The sequence below is a fragment of the Coregonus lavaretus genome, assembly GCF_964263955.1.
Source record: "Coregonus lavaretus genome assembly, chromosome: 35".
In the NCBI taxonomy this organism is placed as follows: Eukaryota; Metazoa; Chordata; class Actinopteri; order Salmoniformes; family Salmonidae; genus Coregonus; species Coregonus lavaretus.
Window position 1 is genome coordinate 5,429,835 of NC_140022.1, and position 20,339 is coordinate 5,450,173.

The 20,339-nt window shown below is 40.9% G+C and overlaps 3 protein-coding genes across 6 annotated transcripts; all 3 read right to left on the bottom strand.

The window, feature by feature from the left end:
* Positions 1-314: 314 nt before the first annotated feature.
* Positions 315-4,751, bottom strand: LOC311109774 (uncharacterized protein). 3 transcript variants are annotated; one of them, XM_084152759.1, is made up of 15 exons: positions 4,662-4,751; positions 4,128-4,147; positions 3,742-3,939; positions 3,358-3,563; positions 2,626-2,670; positions 2,413-2,452; positions 2,257-2,318; positions 2,039-2,078; positions 1,876-1,937; positions 1,658-1,697; positions 1,495-1,556; positions 1,277-1,316; positions 1,114-1,175; positions 876-960; positions 315-768 (listed from the first exon to the last, which is right to left on the bottom strand). In XM_084152759.1, exons 2-14 carry the CDS (start codon positions 4,141-4,143, stop codon positions 883-885), a joined length of 951 nt encoding a protein of 316 aa, XP_084008885.1. In that variant the 5' UTR covers positions 4,144-4,147; positions 4,662-4,751; the 3' UTR covers positions 315-768; positions 876-882. The 3 variants fall into 3 exon arrangements, with proteins under 3 accessions (XP_084008885.1, XP_084008886.1, XP_084008887.1); XM_084152760.1 differs by lacking the exon at positions 2,626-2,670; XM_084152761.1 differs by lacking the exons at positions 2,257-2,318; positions 2,413-2,452.
* Positions 4,752-7,248: 2,497 nt separating this feature from the next.
* On the bottom strand, positions 7,249-11,024 carry LOC311109537 (importin-5-like; the record flags this gene model as incomplete). The annotated part of the gene is made up of 4 exons (XM_084152461.1): positions 7,249-8,511; positions 8,739-8,880; positions 9,065-9,293; positions 10,979-11,024. The coding sequence occupies 4 exons, from the start codon at positions 11,022-11,024 to the stop codon at positions 8,425-8,427; spliced, it is 504 nt and encodes a 167-aa protein (XP_084008587.1). The 3' UTR covers positions 7,249-8,424.
* Positions 11,025-14,911: 3,887 nt separating this feature from the next.
* Positions 14,912-19,557, bottom strand: LOC311109775 (uncharacterized protein). 2 transcript variants are annotated; one of them, XM_084152762.1, is made up of 12 exons: positions 19,407-19,557; positions 18,886-18,905; positions 18,500-18,697; positions 18,116-18,321; positions 17,895-17,942; positions 17,701-17,745; positions 17,488-17,527; positions 17,332-17,393; positions 17,114-17,153; positions 16,951-17,012; positions 16,713-16,797; positions 14,912-16,605 (listed from the first exon to the last, which is right to left on the bottom strand). In XM_084152762.1, the coding sequence occupies exons 2-11, from the start codon at positions 18,899-18,901 to the stop codon at positions 16,720-16,722; spliced, it is 795 nt and encodes a 264-aa protein (XP_084008888.1). In that variant the 5' UTR covers positions 18,902-18,905; positions 19,407-19,557; the 3' UTR covers positions 14,912-16,605; positions 16,713-16,719. The 2 variants fall into 2 exon arrangements, with proteins under 2 accessions (XP_084008888.1, XP_084008889.1); XM_084152763.1 differs by lacking the exon at positions 18,886-18,905.
* Between the last annotated feature and the right edge of the window lie 782 nt (positions 19,558-20,339).

Sequence of the window (20,339 nt, forward strand, 5' to 3'; positions counted from 1 at the left end):
CATGTCACCGCGAATCTCAGTGTTTATAAATGTGCTTTGATAATGTCATTAGGTAGAAGTTAACATTAGATCTTTTCCTACAAAACGTACAAATGCGCCGTTTTCACATATGTCGACACTGGTATTGTGCTGGAGATAATGAAAATTAGGTTGATAAGTGGTGCCCTTTAAGGATTTCACTGAATAAGGAACTTCATTTGAGGCCAATTTCATGCTCTAGCCACCGTTTGGTGTTTACAGCCATCTTGACTTCAACAACCCGACCAGGTGACACGTCCCAGAATGCAATGTTTTGTTCAATTGCATTTTTCCCTCACTTTAGAGCTCAGCTCAGTCATTGAACTACTGCAAAAATAGTGAGGCCTTTGTATGCCTGTTACAAACTCCTCCAAAATAGTTGAGTTTGTGGCTAGCAAGTTAGCCTTGCGTCAAGCAACCCGGGTTACCCCCACTGTTTGCTACACTGGTGTCAGAAGTGGGATGCATGTATAAACTACCAGTGATGTTGAGATGTGTCCCCTTCCACAGATCCTGTTTCTTCTTTATTATTTTCCATTATTTTTAATCACATTTTTTATATCGGCCCCAATTACTATACATTACAACCGCAAATTCTCTTCACATCCAAAGTAAATACATTTTCTTATTTAGTAGGCCGTGAAATGATAGATGTAATCCCTAAAAACAATTATCATGTCTTCATTGTTGGTACAAAAGTGGAACTGCTTTCATCACTTCTGGAACGAGTTGTTGAAGAGGGACATGGATCTTGAAAAGATTAGGAAACATGAAACACAAGATGTTAGTGGTCCTGATTTGACCTGTGATGATTACTCTAATTACAATGACCACATGAATGACAACCTACTACCTACTTTGAACCTAATTATTGTCCGAGAAGCGCCGCTTCACATATGAAAGCACTCTACAGATGTAGCTGTAGACTGAAGACACTGGCCACTGAAAAGAGAATAATGACTTTTGTTTAACAGCTCGATTATGACAGACACCATCGTTAAATTTGACTTCTATTTTTCTTTTTTTTAAGTGTCGCACCGAAGAGGCACATGATTGATGATGTATAGTTTTATCATTTGCAATGATTTGACAAACCATTATATAGCTCTGATTCACAGAAACACTGCCATAACGGGGTCTTGTAGAGGGACGTGGATCTTGAAAAGATTAGGAAACAGAAAACAGAAAATGTTAGTGATATGACCTGTGATGATTACTGTATTACATTGACCACATTAATGAACACAATAGAACCTACTGTGATTGAAAAGGTAGTTGTAGACTGAAGACACTGGCCACTGCAAAGAGAATAATGACTTGTGAGATCCACAGCAGTACTGACTTTTGTTTAACAGCTCGATTATGACAGACACCATCGTTAAATTTGACTTCTATTTTTCTTTTTTTTAAGTGTCGCACCGAAGAGGCACATGATTGATGATGTATAGTTTTATCATTTGCAATGATTTGACAAACCATTATATAGCTCAGAATCACAGAAACACTGCCATAACGGGGTCTTGTAGAGGTACGTGGATCTTGAAAAGATTAGGAAACAGAAAACAGAAAATGTTAGTGATATGACCTGTGATGATTACTGTATTACATTGACCACATTAATGAACACAATAGAACCTACTGTGATTGAAAAGGTAGTTGTAGACTGAAGACACTGGCCACTGCAAAGAGAATAATGACTTGTGAGATCCACAGCAGTACTGACTTTTGTTTAACAGCTCGATTATGACAGACACCATCGTTAAATTTGACTTCTATTTTTCTTTTTTTAAAGTGTCGCACCGAAGAGGCACATGATTGATGATGTATAGTTTTATCATTTGCAATGATTTGACAAACCATTATATAGCTCAGAATCACAGAAACACTGCCATAACTGGGTCTTGTAGAGGTACGTGGATCTTGAAAAGATTAGGAAACAGAAAACAGAAAATGTTAGTGATATGACCTGTGATGATTACTGTATTACATTGACCACATTAATGAACACAATAGAACCTACTGTGATTGAAAAGGTAGTTGTAGACTGAAGACACTGGCCACTGCAAAGAGAATAATGACTTGTGAGATCCACAGCAGTACTGACTTTTGTTTAACAGCTCGATTATGACAGACACCATCGTTAAATTTGACTTCTATTTTTCTTTTTTTAAAGTGTCGCACCGAAGAGGCACATGATTGATGATGTATAGTTTTATCATTTGCAATGATTTGACAAACCATTATATAGCTCAGAATCACAGAAACACTGCCATAACTGGGTCTTGTAGAGGTACGTGGATCTTGAAAAGATTAGGAAACAGAAAATGTTAGTGATATGACCTGTGATGATTACTGTATTACATTGACCACATTAATGAACACAATAGAACCTACTGTGATTGAAAAGGTAGTTGTAGACTGAAGACACTGCCCACTGCAAAGAGAATAATGACTTGTGAGATCCACAACAGTACTGACTTTTGTTTAACAGCTCCATTATGACAGACACCATCCATAAATTTGACTTCTATTTTTCTTCCTTTTAAAGTGTCGCCCCGAAGAGGCACATGATTGACGATGTCTAGTTTTATCATTGATTTGATAAACCATTATAATGCTCTGAATCACAGCTAGAATGCCAGGATGTCCGGTCTGTAAAAAGAGATGAAGAAGTATAAAGTACATCAAATACAGAGAGATGCTGTACTCACAATGATGATTCATTGATACAAAATCCCAATTACAATCTGTGTGACAGCTACAGAGTTCAGTAACACAGTCTAAATTGTGAATGTACTTACCCGCCTGTTACCCTGCTCAGGGATACTTATCCATTCTTACATTTACATTTTAGTCATTTAGCAGACGCTCTTATCCAGAGCGACTTACAGTTAGTGAATACATATATATATATTTTTTTATACTGGCCCCCCGTGGGAATCGAACCCACAACCCTGGCGTTGCAAACGTCATGCTCTATCAACTGAGCTACATCCCTGCCGGCCATTCCCTCCCCTACCCTGGACCAATTGTGCGCCGCCCATGAGTCTCCCGGTCGCGGCCGGCTGCGACAGAGCCTGGATTCGAACCAGGATCTCTAGTGGCACAGTTAGCACTGCGATGCAGTGCCTTAGACCACTGCGCCACTCAGGAGTTCGGAGGAACTCTATAGGAAACACTCATTACAAATACTAATATTTGATTCATACTACAACTATTTATTTTCTCTTACACTATCAGACCCTGTGTAATAAAATACTTTGGTTAACTATATGGTTTTGCATTTTGAGCTATTTAAAGAGAGTGGCCCTCCCTGAACCTTGAATTAGGGTTAGCTACCTTTGGCTGTATGTTCAGCCTCTTCAGAATAGTCCTGACTGCTGCATCATTACGAGGACAGTCCAGTAGTCCTCCCTGGCTCTCATGGAACAGACAGTCCACTGTGATTATTACATCACTTCTGGTCACTAGTGTGCTGCTGCCAGGTACAGTGAAGTCTGGGCTGAAGGTGTGATGCAGCACTACCAGAATGACATCTTTACCAACTGTCAAGAGAATGAGGGAATACGTCAAAATAAACCAATAAGCATCTCAAATAAAGAATTTAGTAATATAATTTATGTCGTTGGTACATTTTGAGTAAATCTGGTGTGGAATGAGAATATCTGGTACAGAAGGAAATAACATTGCTTGGGAAGTTATATTTGGGATGAGTTACTGTACTTGGAATCTGTTGCAGTGCTGCTTCAATATCAGTCCCAGCGCGGGAGACGATGGGACAGAAAGCCATGATGACATCACTCTCCACTGGAGACTTCACTTCCGTAAAACATCTTGTGGTGTTGAGTTGTCTCATAAACTGAATATGAGAACTCAAAGTACTGCCAGTCTCAACTGTGAAGTATTTCATCTTGTGTGCCACTTAGACAAGAGAGAAACATCAAAAAGGTTATTTATGAAAGTATTAATGTTGGTGTTAATTGGAACAATGAATATTTGGATCATAGTTCAGCCATCTATAAGAGTGTTTTAGGTTTAACCATTTATTTTATAATGTACCCCAAATATCAAAATCTTAAATTATACAAAAGAGCCCTGTTGAAAATTACCTCTGCGTTCCAACATGGATCTATAGAAAGTGAATGAACAGACAAATGGTTTATTAGTCTAGATAGATACATTCAGGATAATAAAACTACAACCAGTATACAAACTATTAAGATAACCTATCTTTCTCTATGGTCTCTGGGTTCAGCAGCGTGAAGCTATTTCACATTCTAAACATTAACTTTTTGCTGTAATCTTTCACAATATCTGGCACTAGAGTACTTTGCAATCTCAGTCCTTCTACTGGAACACATGATTTCTTGGAATTAGAAAGTGAAAGCAATGTGTTAGTGTAAAAGTACTTACTGCCTCTGTTCTATTCTACATTCATAGAATTACACGTCTAAAACATTTTCCACTAAAATCTACACTACCAGTTTCCACCTAACCATGTCTACTGTTTATTCCTGTTGTAGACATAGAATATTAAATGATCACAAAACCTATCATGACACCCACCCAACTGTAAATGATAGTTATGGTGTTCATGTTGAACATGAATTGTCAATGAAAGGAAATGAGGGAAGTAGACTTACCCTGCAGCTATGGGATAATGTTCTGTTCCCTGTATTGCAGCTATGGGATACTTTTCTGTTCCCTGTATTGCAGTTGTGGTTTGAAGTGATCTGTTCCAATAGCTAAACTAAGAGAAAGTGAAACTAAACAGCATGATAAACCAGGGGTTATACTAGTTACCACAGCCACAAAGTCAAAATAGGTTATATTGTAAAAATTCATGAAAACTAAAATTAACTTTTTGGTCTTAATTTAAGGTTAGGCATAAGGTCAGCAGTGTGGTTAAGATTCGGGTAAAGGTAGGTTTAAAATGATAAATAATAAAAATAGGCGGGGTCTATGACTTTGTGGATGTGGTATTCTAGTGACGACAGATAGGAAGAGGAGGAGGCTATTTTATCAGAAAGTCACTTTGGCAATCTATAGTTCAAACAACAAAGCCATCTACCCCGCCACTTATTTGGTAAACAGCTGAGTGATGGGGCTGTAAGAATTTAACTACCCTTACATTCATAGACAGAGCTGTGGATGCAAGGAACGACAGACCATCCATAACATCAACATGATAGTTGTTGCCAGGTTGAGGCTATACAGTGGTAGTTTACGTTTACACATTTCAAAACAACGGAGTAAAAAATGCATATATTTTGGGTTCTGATGGGGTACGGCAGTTGAATTAAGCTGATAGTGCAATTATAAATTATAGTCTTTTGAATTCATTACATATAACCATTGATTCTTAAGTCCAAAAATGAATGTACCAAACACAGATTGCCCTTTTAATAGAAGGTAAAGTACGTCATAGTAGTTAGACCAAGCAAGATTAAAATGTGTTTGCTTACTTAAATTGCTTAAAATCTGTCCTCTAGTCCCCTTCACCTGCACTGATTGGAAAAGACTGGACAGATGAAAACAATGTGGTGTACGGTAATTTTTTGTCCATCAGATAGCTCAATGGCGGTCTGCACTCCTGGCTCTCGCGGTAGAATGTCTTTAGGCTGAAATGTAGAATTATTTCAACCACAGATTGTGATTCATATTATTGTCCTATCATTTAGGTTGAATGGTCCTAGCAGTCATAGTTCCATTTTGTTCTATGCAACTCCTTATTCAGTAGATGTATATTGAACAAATCTAAAGGCAACATGTAAAGTGTTGGTCCCATGAAATACAAATTCCCAGCAATTTTTAATATGCACAAATTTGTTTACATCGCTGTTAATTAGCATTTCACTTCTGCCAAGATAATCCAGCCACCTGACAGGTGTGGCATATCAAGAAGCTGACTAAACAGCATGATCATAACACAGATGTACCTTGTGCTGGGGACAATAAAAGGCCACTTTAAAATGTGCAGTTGTCACAACACAATGCCACAAATGTCTCAAATTCGGTGGGAGCATGCAATTGGCATGCTGACTGCAGGAATTTCCACCAGGGGACAATAAAAGGCCACTTTAAAATGTGCAGTTTTGTCACAACACAATGCCACAGATGTCTCAAATTCGGCGGTGTGAGCGTGCAATTGGCATGCTGACTGCAGGAATTTCCACCAAGTAGCCAAAGAATTTAATGTTAATTTCTCTACCATAAACCACATCCGTCATTTTAGAGAATTTGGTAGTACTTCCAACCGGCCTCACAACCGCAGACTACGCGTAACCTCGCCAGCCCAGGACCTCCACATCTGGCTTCTTCACCTGCGATCGTCTGAGACCAGCCAGCCGGACAGTTTATGAAACTGGTTTTGCACAACCGAAGAATATCTGCACTAACTGTCAGGAACAGTCTCAGGGAAGCTCATTTGCGCGCTCGTCGTCCTCACCAGGATCTTGATCAGACTTCAGTATGCAAATGCTCACCTTCGAAGGCCACTCTGTTCACAGTGAGTACAGCGCCCCGTGGTGGGCGGTGGGGTTATGGTATGGGCAGGCATAAGCTACCGACAACATTTGCATTTTATCAATGGCAATTTTAATGTACAAATATACGGTGAAGAGATCCTGAGGCCCATTGCCGCAGCCATCACCTCATGTTTCAGCATGATAATACACTGCCCATGTCGCAAGGATCTGTACACAATTCCTGGATCTGAAAACGTCCCAGTTCTTCCATGGCCTGCATACTCAGACATGTCACCTATTGAGTGTGTTTAGGATGCTCTGGATCGACAACGTGTTCAATTACCAGCCAATATCCAGCAACTTCGCACAGCCACTGAAGCGTGGGGCAACATTCCACAGGCCACAATCTACAGCCTGATCAACTATTTACATTTACGTCATTTAGCATGCAGAGATGTGTCGCGATGCATGAGTCAAAAGGTGGTCACACCAGATACCGACTGGTTCTGAGCAACCATAAACTTTTTTTTTTTTTTATGTATCTGACCAACAGATATCTGTATTCCCAGTCATGCGAAATCCATAGATTGGGGTCTAATGTGTGTTTCAATTGACACATTTTCCTTATATGAACTGTAACGCAGTAAAATCTTAAATTGTTGCATGTATATTTTTGTTCAGTATAATAAACCAACTTCGCAGTGAAAGTGAAAACCCATGCATGTGCATGCACACAAAGATGAATTAATGACAAATACCTCAATTCTGTCAATGTGAATTTTATTGTTGATATTGTTGGAATCCACCAAATACCTGCAGGGGTGTTAAGGTTCTAAACCAAATCTTAGCTGAGGATTGTTGCACACCTTAAGAAATTCTAATCATGCTTCTACATGTCCATAACCCAGCACATCGTGGCAAAGACACTATTAACAATCCTAAACCAACTTTCCTCATTCATATTCAATGGGTGTAAACCTTCATGAAAAACAAACCTACCCTTCTACCTCTATACAGGGTTTCAAGAGTAGGAAAATAACCCCTTTAGGTGTTTGTTTTAAATCTCCCAGACGGACAATAATGATTCTCTCACTATCATTTATTTAAAAGGAGAGTGTGAGTTAGCCACTGACACACATGCTGTTAGTCTGAGAATAGACAGATTCAGATCAGTGAGCAGATGGCATACAGAGGACGTTTCCTCCAGGTGCCACTGTGGGGCGCCGTCAGAAAGAAACAAAAAAAGCCTAGACAAAAGAAATAATATATAGAATAACCGTGAATTCCTAGAGGCAGGAAGTGGTCACCCCATGACATATACACACTCCCACCTCTTCTATTCCCCAGTCAAGACTCCTCCTCATACAACGGCTGGGTCCTACCAAGTCTGACACTTCTAGGAGTTTCTTACACCTGGGTAAACATGACATTTTCACATGGTTCTACAGAGCACAACTACACCAGTCAAACTTATCGTGGAAAGGGTTAAGTCAATTTCATCATAAAACCAGATATTTCTGAACAGTTTAACAGGATGGAGAAGAAACTGGATTAATACTTGTGTTTGTGTTCCCTTTGCGCAGGTGAGGCCAACAACGCTCCAACCGTCTGGATTCAAGAAGAGGGTATAGTCCGCTCCAGGGGGGCGTCGTCGACGCATTACTGATTTAAAAAGGTGAAGGGTCATCCTATGGAGGGGGCGGAGTCTCAGTCGCTCAGAGACAAAACAACCTGGTCCCTAGTTAGTCGAGTGCAGGGGAGACTGACTGAGGGGATAGGGAGGGAGGGGGGGGGCGGCAGGAGGCTGCAGTGAAGTCCACACACACGCTACAGATCAGAGCTGGAAAAGGAGATGGTGATCTAGAAAGGAGGAGATCCAGGAGCTAGATGTTTAAACATGATTTTGTTGCTTTCCAACAAACTAAGGGGATAAGGCTTCTCAAGCGGTGTTGAGGAGGTCCTGGATGGCCTTCTGTTGCGTCTCATTCAGCATCGCTACACACTGTGTCCACAGTCCTCCAGAACCCTGGGGGGTAGAGGAACACAATACCTTTTTAGATGAAGAAACTGCTGACAGACTAGACTGTACCTAGGACATTTCAATGTGGGACACTGACAAGGTGTTTCAAATTAACCTGTTTGGTTCAAGTCAAGATTCAGTATTCCTCATTGTTTTGCACAATTTGATTGATCAAAAGCAGAAGTTTCTAGATAGAACAAAAGGTAACTTTGGCAAGCAGAGCAATAGCTGACCTGCACTTGACGGATGACATTTGCCAATCTCTTGCTGCATGCATCCTCACTCTTAACAGACTCGTTTGTGACCCCTTCAGCGATGATCTGGAATATCTTGGGAAGATTTGCATTGTCTGGTCCGAGGACAATAGGATTGTTGCTGTTTGGAGAAAAATACATTATTAACAAAAGAGAACATAGACATCAACTGCAACACTCGGGTCACAACAGAAAGCTAAATAAAACATTTATTGGCTAAAGTTCAATTAGTCACTCCCCGTTAGTCAGTTAACTACCGTTCGGAGCCTAATGAACAACCCAAATCAGTAAAGTCAGTCCCCCACCTTTCAATAAGGTCACACAGGAAGTCGAAGGTGTGCACAGCTTCCTCCTTGTCTTCGTTGAGTGGCAGCCAGGAGAGCCAATGGGGAAGGATCTCGTTGACGTTGGCACACTCGGGCCTGAACCTCATGACCTTGCCCACGGCTGAGATGCAGTTCTCTGTGGCGTTGACATTCTCCTTGATCTTGGAGTCTGGAGACTGGATCACTCCCACCAGTAGGGGCAGGGCCTCTGGAGAAGAGAGCAGAGTACATAACCAGTCAGGAGGGGGATAGAAAGACAGATACTCACAAATGTCAAGGCCCTCATGTAGAACGTGCAATAAGCAGTGCAGGTAACATACAGTGAGGGAAAAAAGTATTTGATCCCCTGCTGATTTTGTACGTTTGCCCACTGACAAAGAAATGATCAGTCTATAATTTTAATGGTAGGTTTATTTGAACAGTAAGAGACAGAATAACAAATAACAAATCCAGAAAAACGCATGTCAAAAATGTTATAAATTGATTTGCATTTTAATGAGGGAAATAAGTATTTGACCCCCTCTCAACCAGAAAGATTTCTGGCTCCCAGGTGTCTTTTATACAGGTAACGAGCTGAGATTAGGAGCACACTCCTAATCTCAGTTTGTTACCTGTATAAAAGACGCCTGTCCCCAGAAGCAATCAATCAATCAGATTCCAAACTCTCCACCATGGCCAAGACCAAAGAGCTCTCCAAGGATGTCAGGGACAAGATTGTAGACCTACACAAGGCTGGAATGGGCTACAAGACCATCGCCAAGCAGCTTGGTGAGAAGGTGACAACAGTTGGTGCGATTATTCGCAAATGGAAGAAACACAAAAGAACTGTCAATCTCCCTGGGGCTCCATGCAAGATCTCACCTCGTGGAGTTGCAATGATCATGAGAACGGTGAGGAATCAGCCCAGAACTACACGGGAGGATCTTGTCAATGATCTCAAGGCAGCTGGGACCATAGTCACCAAGAAAACAATTGATAACACACTACGCCGTGAAGGACTGAAATCCTGCGGCGCCCGCAAGGTCCCCCTGCTCAAGAAAGCACATATACAGGCCCGTCTGAAGTTTGCCAATGAACATCTGAATGACTCAGAGGAGAACTGGGTGAAAGTGTTGTGGTCAGATGATGCCAAAGAGCTCGATTTTGGTCTCAACTCAACTCGCCGTGGTTGGAGGAGGAGGAATGCTGCCTATGACCCCAAGAACACCATCCCCACCGTCAAACATGGAGGTGGAAACATTATGCTTTGGGGGTGTTTTTCTGCGAAGGGGACAGGACAACTACACCGCATCAAAGGGACGATGGAGAGGGGCCATGTACCGTCAAATCTTGGGTGAGAATCTCCTTCCCTCAGCCAGGGCATTGAAAATGGGTCGTGGATGGGTATTCCAGCATGACAATGACCCAAAACACACGGACAAGGCAACAAAGGAGTGGCTCAAGAAGAAGCACGTTAAGGTCCTGGAGTGGCCTAGCCAGTCTCCAGACCTTAATCCCATAGAAAATCTGTGGAGGGAGCTGAAGGTTCGAGTTGCCAAACGTCAGCCTCAAAACCTTAATGACTTGGAGAAGATCTGCAAAGAGGAGTGGAACAAAAAATCCCTCCTGAGATGTGTGCAAACCTGGTGGCCAACTACAAGAAACGTCTGACCTCTGTGATTGCCAACAAGGGTTTTGCCACCAAGTACTAAGTCATGTTTTGCAGAGGGGTCAAATACTTATTTCCCTAATTGAAATGCAAATCAATTTATAACATTTTTGACATGCGTTTTTTCTGGATTTTTTTGTTGTTATTCTGTCTCTCACTGTTCAAATAAACCTACCATTAAAATTATAGACTGATCATGTCTTTGTCAGTGGTCGAACGTACAAAATCAGCAGGGGATCAAATACTTTTTAACCTCACTGCATGAAACTCTTCATTCTTGTTGCTATCCATAGTGGGCTGTAGCCAAGGGAGCATGTCCAAATCATGGTTTGCCCATCAACTAGGTTCAATATAATTACATGATATCAATGACTACCTCATCTCTTTACCCCACACAATTATTTGTATGGTCCCTCAGTCGAGCAGTGAATTTCAAACACAGATTCAACTACAAAGACCAGGGAGGTGACTAAATGGTGACTAAAACAGTTACAGTTTAATGGCTGTGATAGGAGAAAACTGAGGATGGATCAACAACATTGTATTTACTCCACAAGACTAACCTAAATGACAGAGTGAAAAGAAGGAAGCCTGTGCAGAATAAAAATATTCCAAAACATGCATCCTGTTTGCAATAAGGCACTAAAGTAAAACTGCAAACATTGTGGCAAAGAAATGAACTTTATATCCTGACTACAAAGTGTCATGTTTGGGAAAACATCCAGCACAACACATCACTGAGTACCACTCTTCATATTTTCAGGCATGGTGATGGCTGCATCATGTTATGGGCAGGACTTGACTTCGGCAGGAGCTCACCAGAGCTGAGTACCGGCACCTCAAATGTTCTACTGCTTGAGCTCCTGTTCCTCTTATAGAATATAAGCTCAAAAGTATTGTGGAGCTCCTGCACCTAAATATAAACAGTACCGGCACCCAAAATGAGTACCGGAACCTATTTCAGTCCAAGTCAATCACTGGTTCTGGGTATGTATGCTGGTCATCGGCAAGGACTAGGGAGTTTTTTAGGATAAAAATAAACAGAATAGAGCTAAGCACAGGCCTATCCTAGAGGAAAACCTGATTCAGTCTGCTTTCCAACAGACACTGGGAGACAAATTCACCTTTCATCAGGACAATTACCTAAAACACAAGGCCAAATACACACTGGAGTTGCTCACCAAGATGACATTGAATGTACCTGAGTGGCCTAGTTACAGTTTTGACTTAAATTGTCTTTATAATCTATTGCCGTTCAAACGTAGGTTTATAACCAACCAAATGTGTCTGACACACCATTGTGATCTCTATAGTGCTGTTGGCTGGTCTTCGTTGACTACGTAGGGTTAAACATTGGTACACTATGATCTATAAGGCCACTTATGGAAAACGGCCACCTTATCGCTGTTCATCTTTGATATGGACAGAAAATAAACACCTGTTATGGTCTCTCCTACTTACTTTTAACAGTTCCTAAAATCTGAACGGATCATGGCAAAAAGTGTTTTAGCTACTCAGCTACGTGGTGGTGGAATTCTCTCCAGACCTGCTTTAAATTCCTGGATCTTGTTTCCTTGGAGGAGTTTGAAAGTTTGGTTGACTCACATGTTACTGAGGAATGTGATTGTGATTAGGACTTGATGCGGTGGTACATATGATTGACTTTTTATCTAAGTATGACGCTTGTATGTTTCTGTAATTGAAATGTATATATTTTTTTATAGTGTGTCTATGTCTGTAAGTTTTTACAGTATGTCTGATCTTTGTTTTAAACATTGCTACCCCCTGCTGCTGTCTTGGTTTAACCAGGTTTTTCTTGAAAAAATAGATCAGAGATTCATCGGACCAGGCAATGGTTTTCCACACCTCAATTGTCCAGTGTTGGTGATCCTGTGCACACTGGAGATGCTTCTTCTTGTTTTTAGCTGATAGGAGTGGAACCCGGTGTGGTCGTCTGCTGCAATAGCCCGTCCGTGACAAGGACCGATGAGTTTTGCGTTAGATGCACACCACTGTTGTACTGCTCCGTATTTGCCAGTTTGTGGCTGTGGTATCTGGACAATTTATGACTTTGCTAATGGTTGCAAATGGTCTTAGAGGATGTTGACTCAGCTTAAGGGGAGCATCTGGAGAGTAGTTCTATAGGGGCACCCTAAAGCAGAGGAAGTCTGTTAGGTGGAGTCCTGGGATTGGTCTGTAGGGGAAAACACCCATATCAGGTTACATAGGATAAATACCACGGTTAAAACAAAGGACGGGGAGAATAACATATTTAGAGTTTGGGTCAGGTTGTTCTCCAGATGTCTGCAGATATCTGTAAATTGGCGCTGAGATCTTCAAATGTAATAAATAATTATAATCGAGGACAGTGTCAGCGGATTTCCTTGTTCTCACAGCATAATTAGCATTGTTTTCTCGACACTACATGGCCCTCCTGTTAGCTTGCACGATTCTTGCCATTCTCCTTCGACCTCTCTCATCAACCAGCTGTTTTCTCCCTCAGGACTGCCGCTGACTGGATGTTTTTTGTTTGTCGAACCATTCATTCATTTCATGTGTGAAAAGCCCATGAGGCCAGCTGTTTCTGAGATACTGAAAAACTCCAGTCAATGGACTGACTTGGCTTTTCTCAATGACTATATATATTTGACTTGGCTTTGCTCAATGACCATTTATGACTTGGCTTGGCTCAATGACTGTATATATGACTTGACTTTGCTACATTAATGTATATTTGACTTGGCTTGGCTCAATGGCTGTTTATATGACTTGGCTTTGCTCAATGACTACCTACAAAAGATTGCACTGTGTCCATTACAATGGAGATAAATAAGTATCTTATTGAAGATGCCCAATCTTTGGAGATAACAATAGAATGTGAAGTCAAAGATATTGGTTTCCATCTGTGGCAATACTTTCCCTAAATGTTTTTGACAAATCCAACTCCAGAATAGCCTAGCCAGCTAAACTTTTGAATATGGTGTAGCAAAAAACAACAGATAACATTAGCTAGCTAGATAAGGTTAGCAAGATAGTGTAACCGGTGTGAAATTGCTAGCTAGTTAGCGGTGTGCGCTAGTAGCATTTCAATCGGTGACGTCACTCCCTCTGAGACATTGAAGTAGTTGTTTCCCTTGCTCTGCAAGGGCCGTGGCTTTTGTGGAGCGACGGGTAACGGTGCTTCGAGGGTGACTGTTGTCGATGTGTGCAGAGGGTCCCTGGTTCAAGCCCAGGTAGGGGCGAGGAGAGGGACGGAAGCAACACTGTTACAATAGCAATCTAGTTTGTGCATTCCCCATATAATTCACCACGACATTCCTTCCCACCCACAATTCGTGAATATGTATGCCTATAAGTATTCCCCGTCATTCTTCGGAGGGGGAACCTGAACATGCATTTCAGCTCTTAGGCAGGAATTATGTCGTTATAGGGGCGGCATTGCCCTCTGGTGGGTCCTTTAATATAAGGTATAGTACAGATAGGCTAACTGCCAAAATAAAGGAAACACCAACATAAAGTGTCTTAATAGGGTGTTGGGCCACCATAAGCCGCCAGAACAGCTTCAATGCGCCTTGGCATAAGTTGTACAAGTGTCTGGAAATCTATTGGAGGAATTCCATCATTTGGTGTTTTGTTGATGGTGGTGGAAAACCCTGCTCAGGCGCTGCTCCAGAATCTCCCAAAAGTGTCCAATTGGGTTGAGCCTTGTGACCGAGACAGACACATACCTTTTAAACCCCCTGTGCTCCTTTGAGACCCTTCTTTCAAAGCAGAGATACTGTATATAATGAAGAGATGTTCTTGTCTCCGCCCTAACAATGGGAGTCATTGTCCCAAAGGTGGGAAGGTAGGGGGTCTGCTTAATAAACAGAATTTCTGTTTTCCCACATGGACAGATTTTGACGGGAGTGGACCCTTTCACTTCGCCTCATCCTTTCTGTTCAAAGTCACTGAAATCTCTTCTTCTAGCCTTGGTAGCCAAAATAATGGACAACTGGGCATTTCTATGCATGACCCTAAGCATCATGGGATGTTAATTGCTTAATTAACTCAGGAACCACACCTGTGTGGAAGCACCTGCTTTCAATATACTTTGTATCCCTCATTTACTCAAACGTTTCCTTTATTTTGTCAGTTACCTGTAAGACACGACTATCCCTCATGTCAAGTTGCGTCAATTCAAATCTGGTATAGGAACAAAAAGAGGTCAATACACGTCTTCTAAAATAGACTAGTATTTTAATTAATGCAAACACTTGAATTGGTAAATATGATGTTCGTATATACGGGCCCACTGAAAAACCACGCAGGGCAGTCAGAGAACTGAGCTTTTGTTATAAGTTCTTCTTTAAATACTCTGACAGAGATAGTTCCCGCTCCCGACTGGGCCTGTCAGGATAGAGGCTGGGCGTGGTTTAAACTTACCCAGCCTATCGATGGCGCTCAGGCTGGTCCCAGCCCCTTGGCGCTTCACTGTTGCCAGGCATTAGTTGTTATCTTCACAACTTGTCTCGAGTCAGCAACCCCAGACACAGTTCTCTTCTTCATGTTGCAGTACTTTGTCCTTGAGCGGTTTAACAAAGAGGCAGTGTGTGTGTATGTGAGTCACAAGTCTGTCTCAGCCTACCCCCTAACGGTTCCTCACGTTAATCACAGCTTGTTATGTTAAACAATCTATATCAGTACAGCACAAACCTATTATGTTTAATCATTCATGTATTCTTGCTAAGCTAGGCATCACATCTAGTTGTAAGAAAATAGATCCCCACACTCAGTTCGTGATCCTGTTAATCAGACATCTGTATGAATGTACGCTTCCTCCACAGGCTGGATAACATTTCAGCAAAACGTTATGTTACTGCTAAACACTCTTATTGAATAAGGAACTTCATTTAAAGGGAAATTCTGCCACATTAATCATCTTCACCAAACCAGTGTCTACATATGTGAAAACAGCGTGTTTCTATAATCTGTGGTTAGAAAGATAAGGTCCTAAAAAAATGCTTGTCTATGACATCACAGGGTAGGATTAAAAGTAAAAAAACATTGATTTTCAAAACCTGCAGTGAGTTTCTAGCCCAAGGGAGGGTATTTTCTTGCTCCCCATGTCACCGCGAATCTCAGTGTTTATAAATGTGCTTTGATAATGTCATCAGGTAGAAGTTAACATTAGATATTTTCCTACAAAACGTACAAATGCGCCGTTTTCACATATGTCGACACTGGTATTGTGCTGGAGATAATGAAAATGAGGTTGATAAGTGGTGCCCTTTAAGGATTTCACTGAATAAGGAACTTCATTTGAGGCCAATTTCATGCTCTAGCCACCGTTTGGTGTTTACAGCCATCTTGACTTCAACAACCCGACCAGGTGACACGTCCCAGAATGCAATGTTTTGTTCAAATGCATTTTTCCCTCACTTTAGAGCTCAGCTCAGTCATTGAACTACTGCAAAAATAGTGAGGCCTTTGTATGCCTGTTACAAACTCCTCCAAAATAGTTGAGTTTGTGGCTAGCAAGTTAGCCTTGCGTCAAGCAACCCGGGTTACCCCCACTGTTTGCTACACTGGTGTCAGAAGTGGGATGCATGTATAAACTACCAGTGATGTTGAGATGTGTCCCCTTCCACAGATCCTGTTTCTTCTTTATTATTTTCCATTATTTTTAATCACATTTTTTATATCGGCCCCAATTACTATACATTACAACCGCAAATTCTCTTCACATCCAAAGTAAATACATTTTCTTATTTAGTAGGCCGTGAAATGATAGATGTAATCCCTAAAAACAATTATCATGTCTTCATTGTTGGTACAAAAGTGGAACTGCTTTCATCACTTCTGGAACGAGTTGTTGAAGAGGGACATGGATCTTGAAAAGATTAGGAAACATGAAACACAAGATGTTAGTGGTCCTGATTTGACCTGTGATGATTACTCTAATTACAATGACCACATGAATGACAACCTACTACCTACTTTGAACCTAATTATTGTCCGAGAAGCGCCGCTTCACATATGAAAGCACTCTACAGATGTAGCTGTAGACTGAAGACACTGGCCACTGAAAAGAGAATAATGACTTTTGTTTAACAGCTCGATTATGACAGACACCATCGTTAAATTTGACTTCTATTTTTCTTTTTTTTAAGTGTCGCACCGAAGAGGCACATGATTGATGATGTATAGTTTTATCATTTGCAATGATTTGACAAACCATTATATAGCTCAGAATCACAGAAACACTGCCATAACGGGGTCTTGTAGAGGTACGTGGATCTTGAAAAGATTAGGAAACAGAAAACAGAAAATGTTAGTGATATGACCTGTGATGATTACTGTATTACATTGACCACATTAATGAACACAATAGAACCTACTGTGATTGAAAAGGTAGTTGTAGACTGAAGACACTGGCCACTGCAAAGAGAATAATGACTTGTGAGATCCACAGCAGTACTGACTTTTGTTTAACAGCTCGATTATGACAGACACCATCGTTAAATTTGACTTCTATTTTTCTTTTTTTAAAGTGTCGCACCGAAGAGGCACATGATTGATGATGTATAGTTTTATCATTTGCAATGATTTGACAAACCATTATATAGCTCAGAATCACAGAAACACTGCCATAACTGGGTCTTGTAGAGGTACGTGGATCTTGAAAAGATTAGGAAACAGAAAATGTTAGTGATATGACCTGTGATGATTACTGTATTACATTGACCACATTAATGAACACAATAGAACCTACTGTGATTGAAAAGGTAGTTGTAGACTGAAGACACTGGCCACTGCAAAGAGAATAATGACTTGTGAGATCCACAGCAGTACTGACTTTTGTTTAACAGCTCCATTATGACAGACACCATCCATAAATTTGACTTCAATTTTTCTTCCTTTTAAAGTGTCGCCCCGAAGAGGCACATGATTGACGATGTCTAGTTTTATCATTGATTTGACAAACCATTATAATGCTCTGAATCACAGCTAGAATGCCAGGATGTCCGGTCTGTAAAAAGAGATGAAGAAGTATAAAGTACATCAAATACAGAGAGATGCTGTACTCACAATGATGATTCATTGATACAAAACCCCAATTACAATCTGTGTGACAGCTACAGAGTTCAGTAACACAGTCTAAATTGTGAATGTACTTACCCGCCTGTTACCCTGCTCAGGGATACTGATCCATTCTTCAGCTCCAATCTATAGAAAACACTCATTACAAATACTAATATTTGATTCATACTACAACTATTTATTTTCTCTTACACTATCAGACCCTGTGTAATAAAATACTTTGGTTAACTATATGGTTTTGCATTTTGAGCTATTTAAAGAGAGTGGCCCTCCCTGAACCTTGAATTAGGGTTAGCTACCTTTGGCTGTATGTTCAGCCTCTTCAGAATAGTCCTGACTGCTGCATCATTGCGAGGACAGTCCAGTAGTCCTCCCTGGCTCTCATGGAACAGACAGTCCACTGTGAGTATTACATCACTTCTGGTCACTAGTCTGCTGCTGCCAGGTACAGTGTAGTCTGGGTTGAAGGTGTGATGCAGCACTACCAGAATGACATCTTTACCAGCTGTCAAGAGAATGAGGGAATACGTCAAAATAAACCAATAAGCATCTCAAATAAACAATTTAGTAATATAATTTATGTTGTTGGTACATTTTGAGTAAATCTGGTGTGGAAAGAGAATATCTGGTACAGAAGGAAATAACATTGCTTGGGAAGTTATATTTGGGATGAGTTACTGTACTTGGAATCTGTTGCAGTGCTGCTTCAATATCAGTCCCAGCGCGGGAGACGATGGGACAGAAAGCCATGATGACATCACTCTCCACTGGAGACTTGACTTCCGTAAAACATCTTGTGGTGTTGAGTTGTCTCATAAACTGAATATGAGAACCAAAAGTACTGCCAGTCTTAACTGTGAAGTATTTCATCTTGTGTGCCACTTAGACAAGAGAGAGAAATCAAAAATGTTATTTATGAAAGTATTAATGTTGGTGTTAATTGGAACAATGAATATTTGGATCATAGTTCAGCCATCTATAAGAGTGTTTTAGGTTTAACCATTTATTTTATAATGTACCCCAAATATCAAAATCTTAAATTATACAAAAGCGCCCTGTTGAAAATTACCTCTGCGTTCCGACATGGATCTATAGAAAGTGAATGAACAGACTAGATAGATACATTCAGGATAATAAAACTACAACCAGTATACAAACTATTAAGATAACCTATCTTTCTCTATGGTCCAAACTGGGTACAGCAGCGTGAAGCTTTTTCACATTCTAAACATTAACTTTTTGCTGTAATCTTTCACAATATCTGGCACTAGAGTACTTTGCCACCTCACTCCTTCCACTGGACCACATGATTTCTTGGAATTAGAAAGTGAAAGCAATGTGTTAGTGTAAAAGTACTTACTGCCTCTGTTCTATTCTACATTCATAGAATTACACGTCTAAACAATTTTCACTAAAATCTACACTACCAGTTTCCACTTAACCGTGTCTACTGTTTTATTCCTGTTGTAGACATAGAATATTAAATGATCACAAAACCTATCATGACACCCACCCAACTGTAAATGATAGTTATGGTGTTCATGTTGAACATGAATTGTCAATGAAAGGAAATGAGGAAAGTAGACTTACCCTGCAGCTATGGGATAATTTTCTGTTCCCTGTATTGCAGCTATGGGATAATTTTCTGTTCCCTGTATTGCAGCTATGGGATAATTGTCTGTTGACTGTATTGCAGTTGTGGTTTGAAGTGATCTGTTCCAATAGCTAAACTAAGAGAAAGTGAAACTAAACAGCATGATAAACCAGGGGTTATACTAGTTACCACAGCCACAAAGTCAAAATAGGTTATATTGTAAAAATTCATGAAAACTAAAATTAACTTTTTGGTCTTAATTTAAGGTTAGGCATAAGGTCAGCAGTGTGGTTAAGATTCGGGTAAAGGTTAGGTTCTATATCGTGGAGCTCCGCCCCATAGGGGAGCTATGCTCCTAGTGGTTTACCCTCTGCCCTAAGGCAGAACAGCCTGAAGCAAAATTATGCACACACCTACAGCCAATAGGAGTACAGGTGTCCCTATATAAGGAACCCCGTTCCCTCAATCTGTCTCCCATTATCTTCAGCGACTGGACTAGAATTGAAGAAGCCAAGAAGAGAAGACTCAGGACGAAGAAAACGCCGTCGATTTCCAGATCATCGACGTCGTCCTACAATGAGCACACCAAGCTTACCCATAGGGTAAGTATTTAACTAAAGCTCTTTTCAGAGCTCAATGTCGCTGTTCCCCTTGGCGGCTGTCACCCCCCCCGAAATATGTTTCGTGGGTTGAGGGACACAGCATGCCAGGGACGGCCTCATTAATCCCCCACTATGCGCCAGCTGCGCCCTCCTTTTTTGAAGGAGTGGAAGCAGCGTTGGGCATTTTTAGGGAGGATATTCCTCTTGAGGATGTGTTATCAATGTTAGTCTCAGCTCTGAGGCATCATCTGAAGGCGCTGACTCAGGAGATGACAGGGCTATTGGGGAAGAAATGAATATTCTATTGGAACAATTCATTACACTGAC

Coding starts and splice junctions, on each gene's coding strand:
- LOC311109774 (XM_084152759.1), bottom strand. Junction 3,564..3,741: donor AGCACTGCAACAGATTCCAA/GTACAGTAACTC, acceptor TTCTCTTGACAG/TTGGTAAAGATGTCATTCTG. Junction 1,698..1,875: donor TGATTCTGAGCTATATAATG/GTTTGTCAAATC, acceptor TTCTCTTTGCAG/TGGCCAGTGTCTTCAGTCTA.
- LOC311109775 (XM_084152762.1), bottom strand. Junction 17,746..17,894: donor CTGAGCAGGGTAACAGGCGG/GTAAGTACATTC, acceptor CTCTTTTTACAG/ACCGGACATCCTGGCATTCT. Junction 17,013..17,113: donor CAACTACCTTTTCAATCACA/GTAGGTTCTATT, acceptor AATCTTTTCAAG/ATCCACGTACCTCTACAAGA.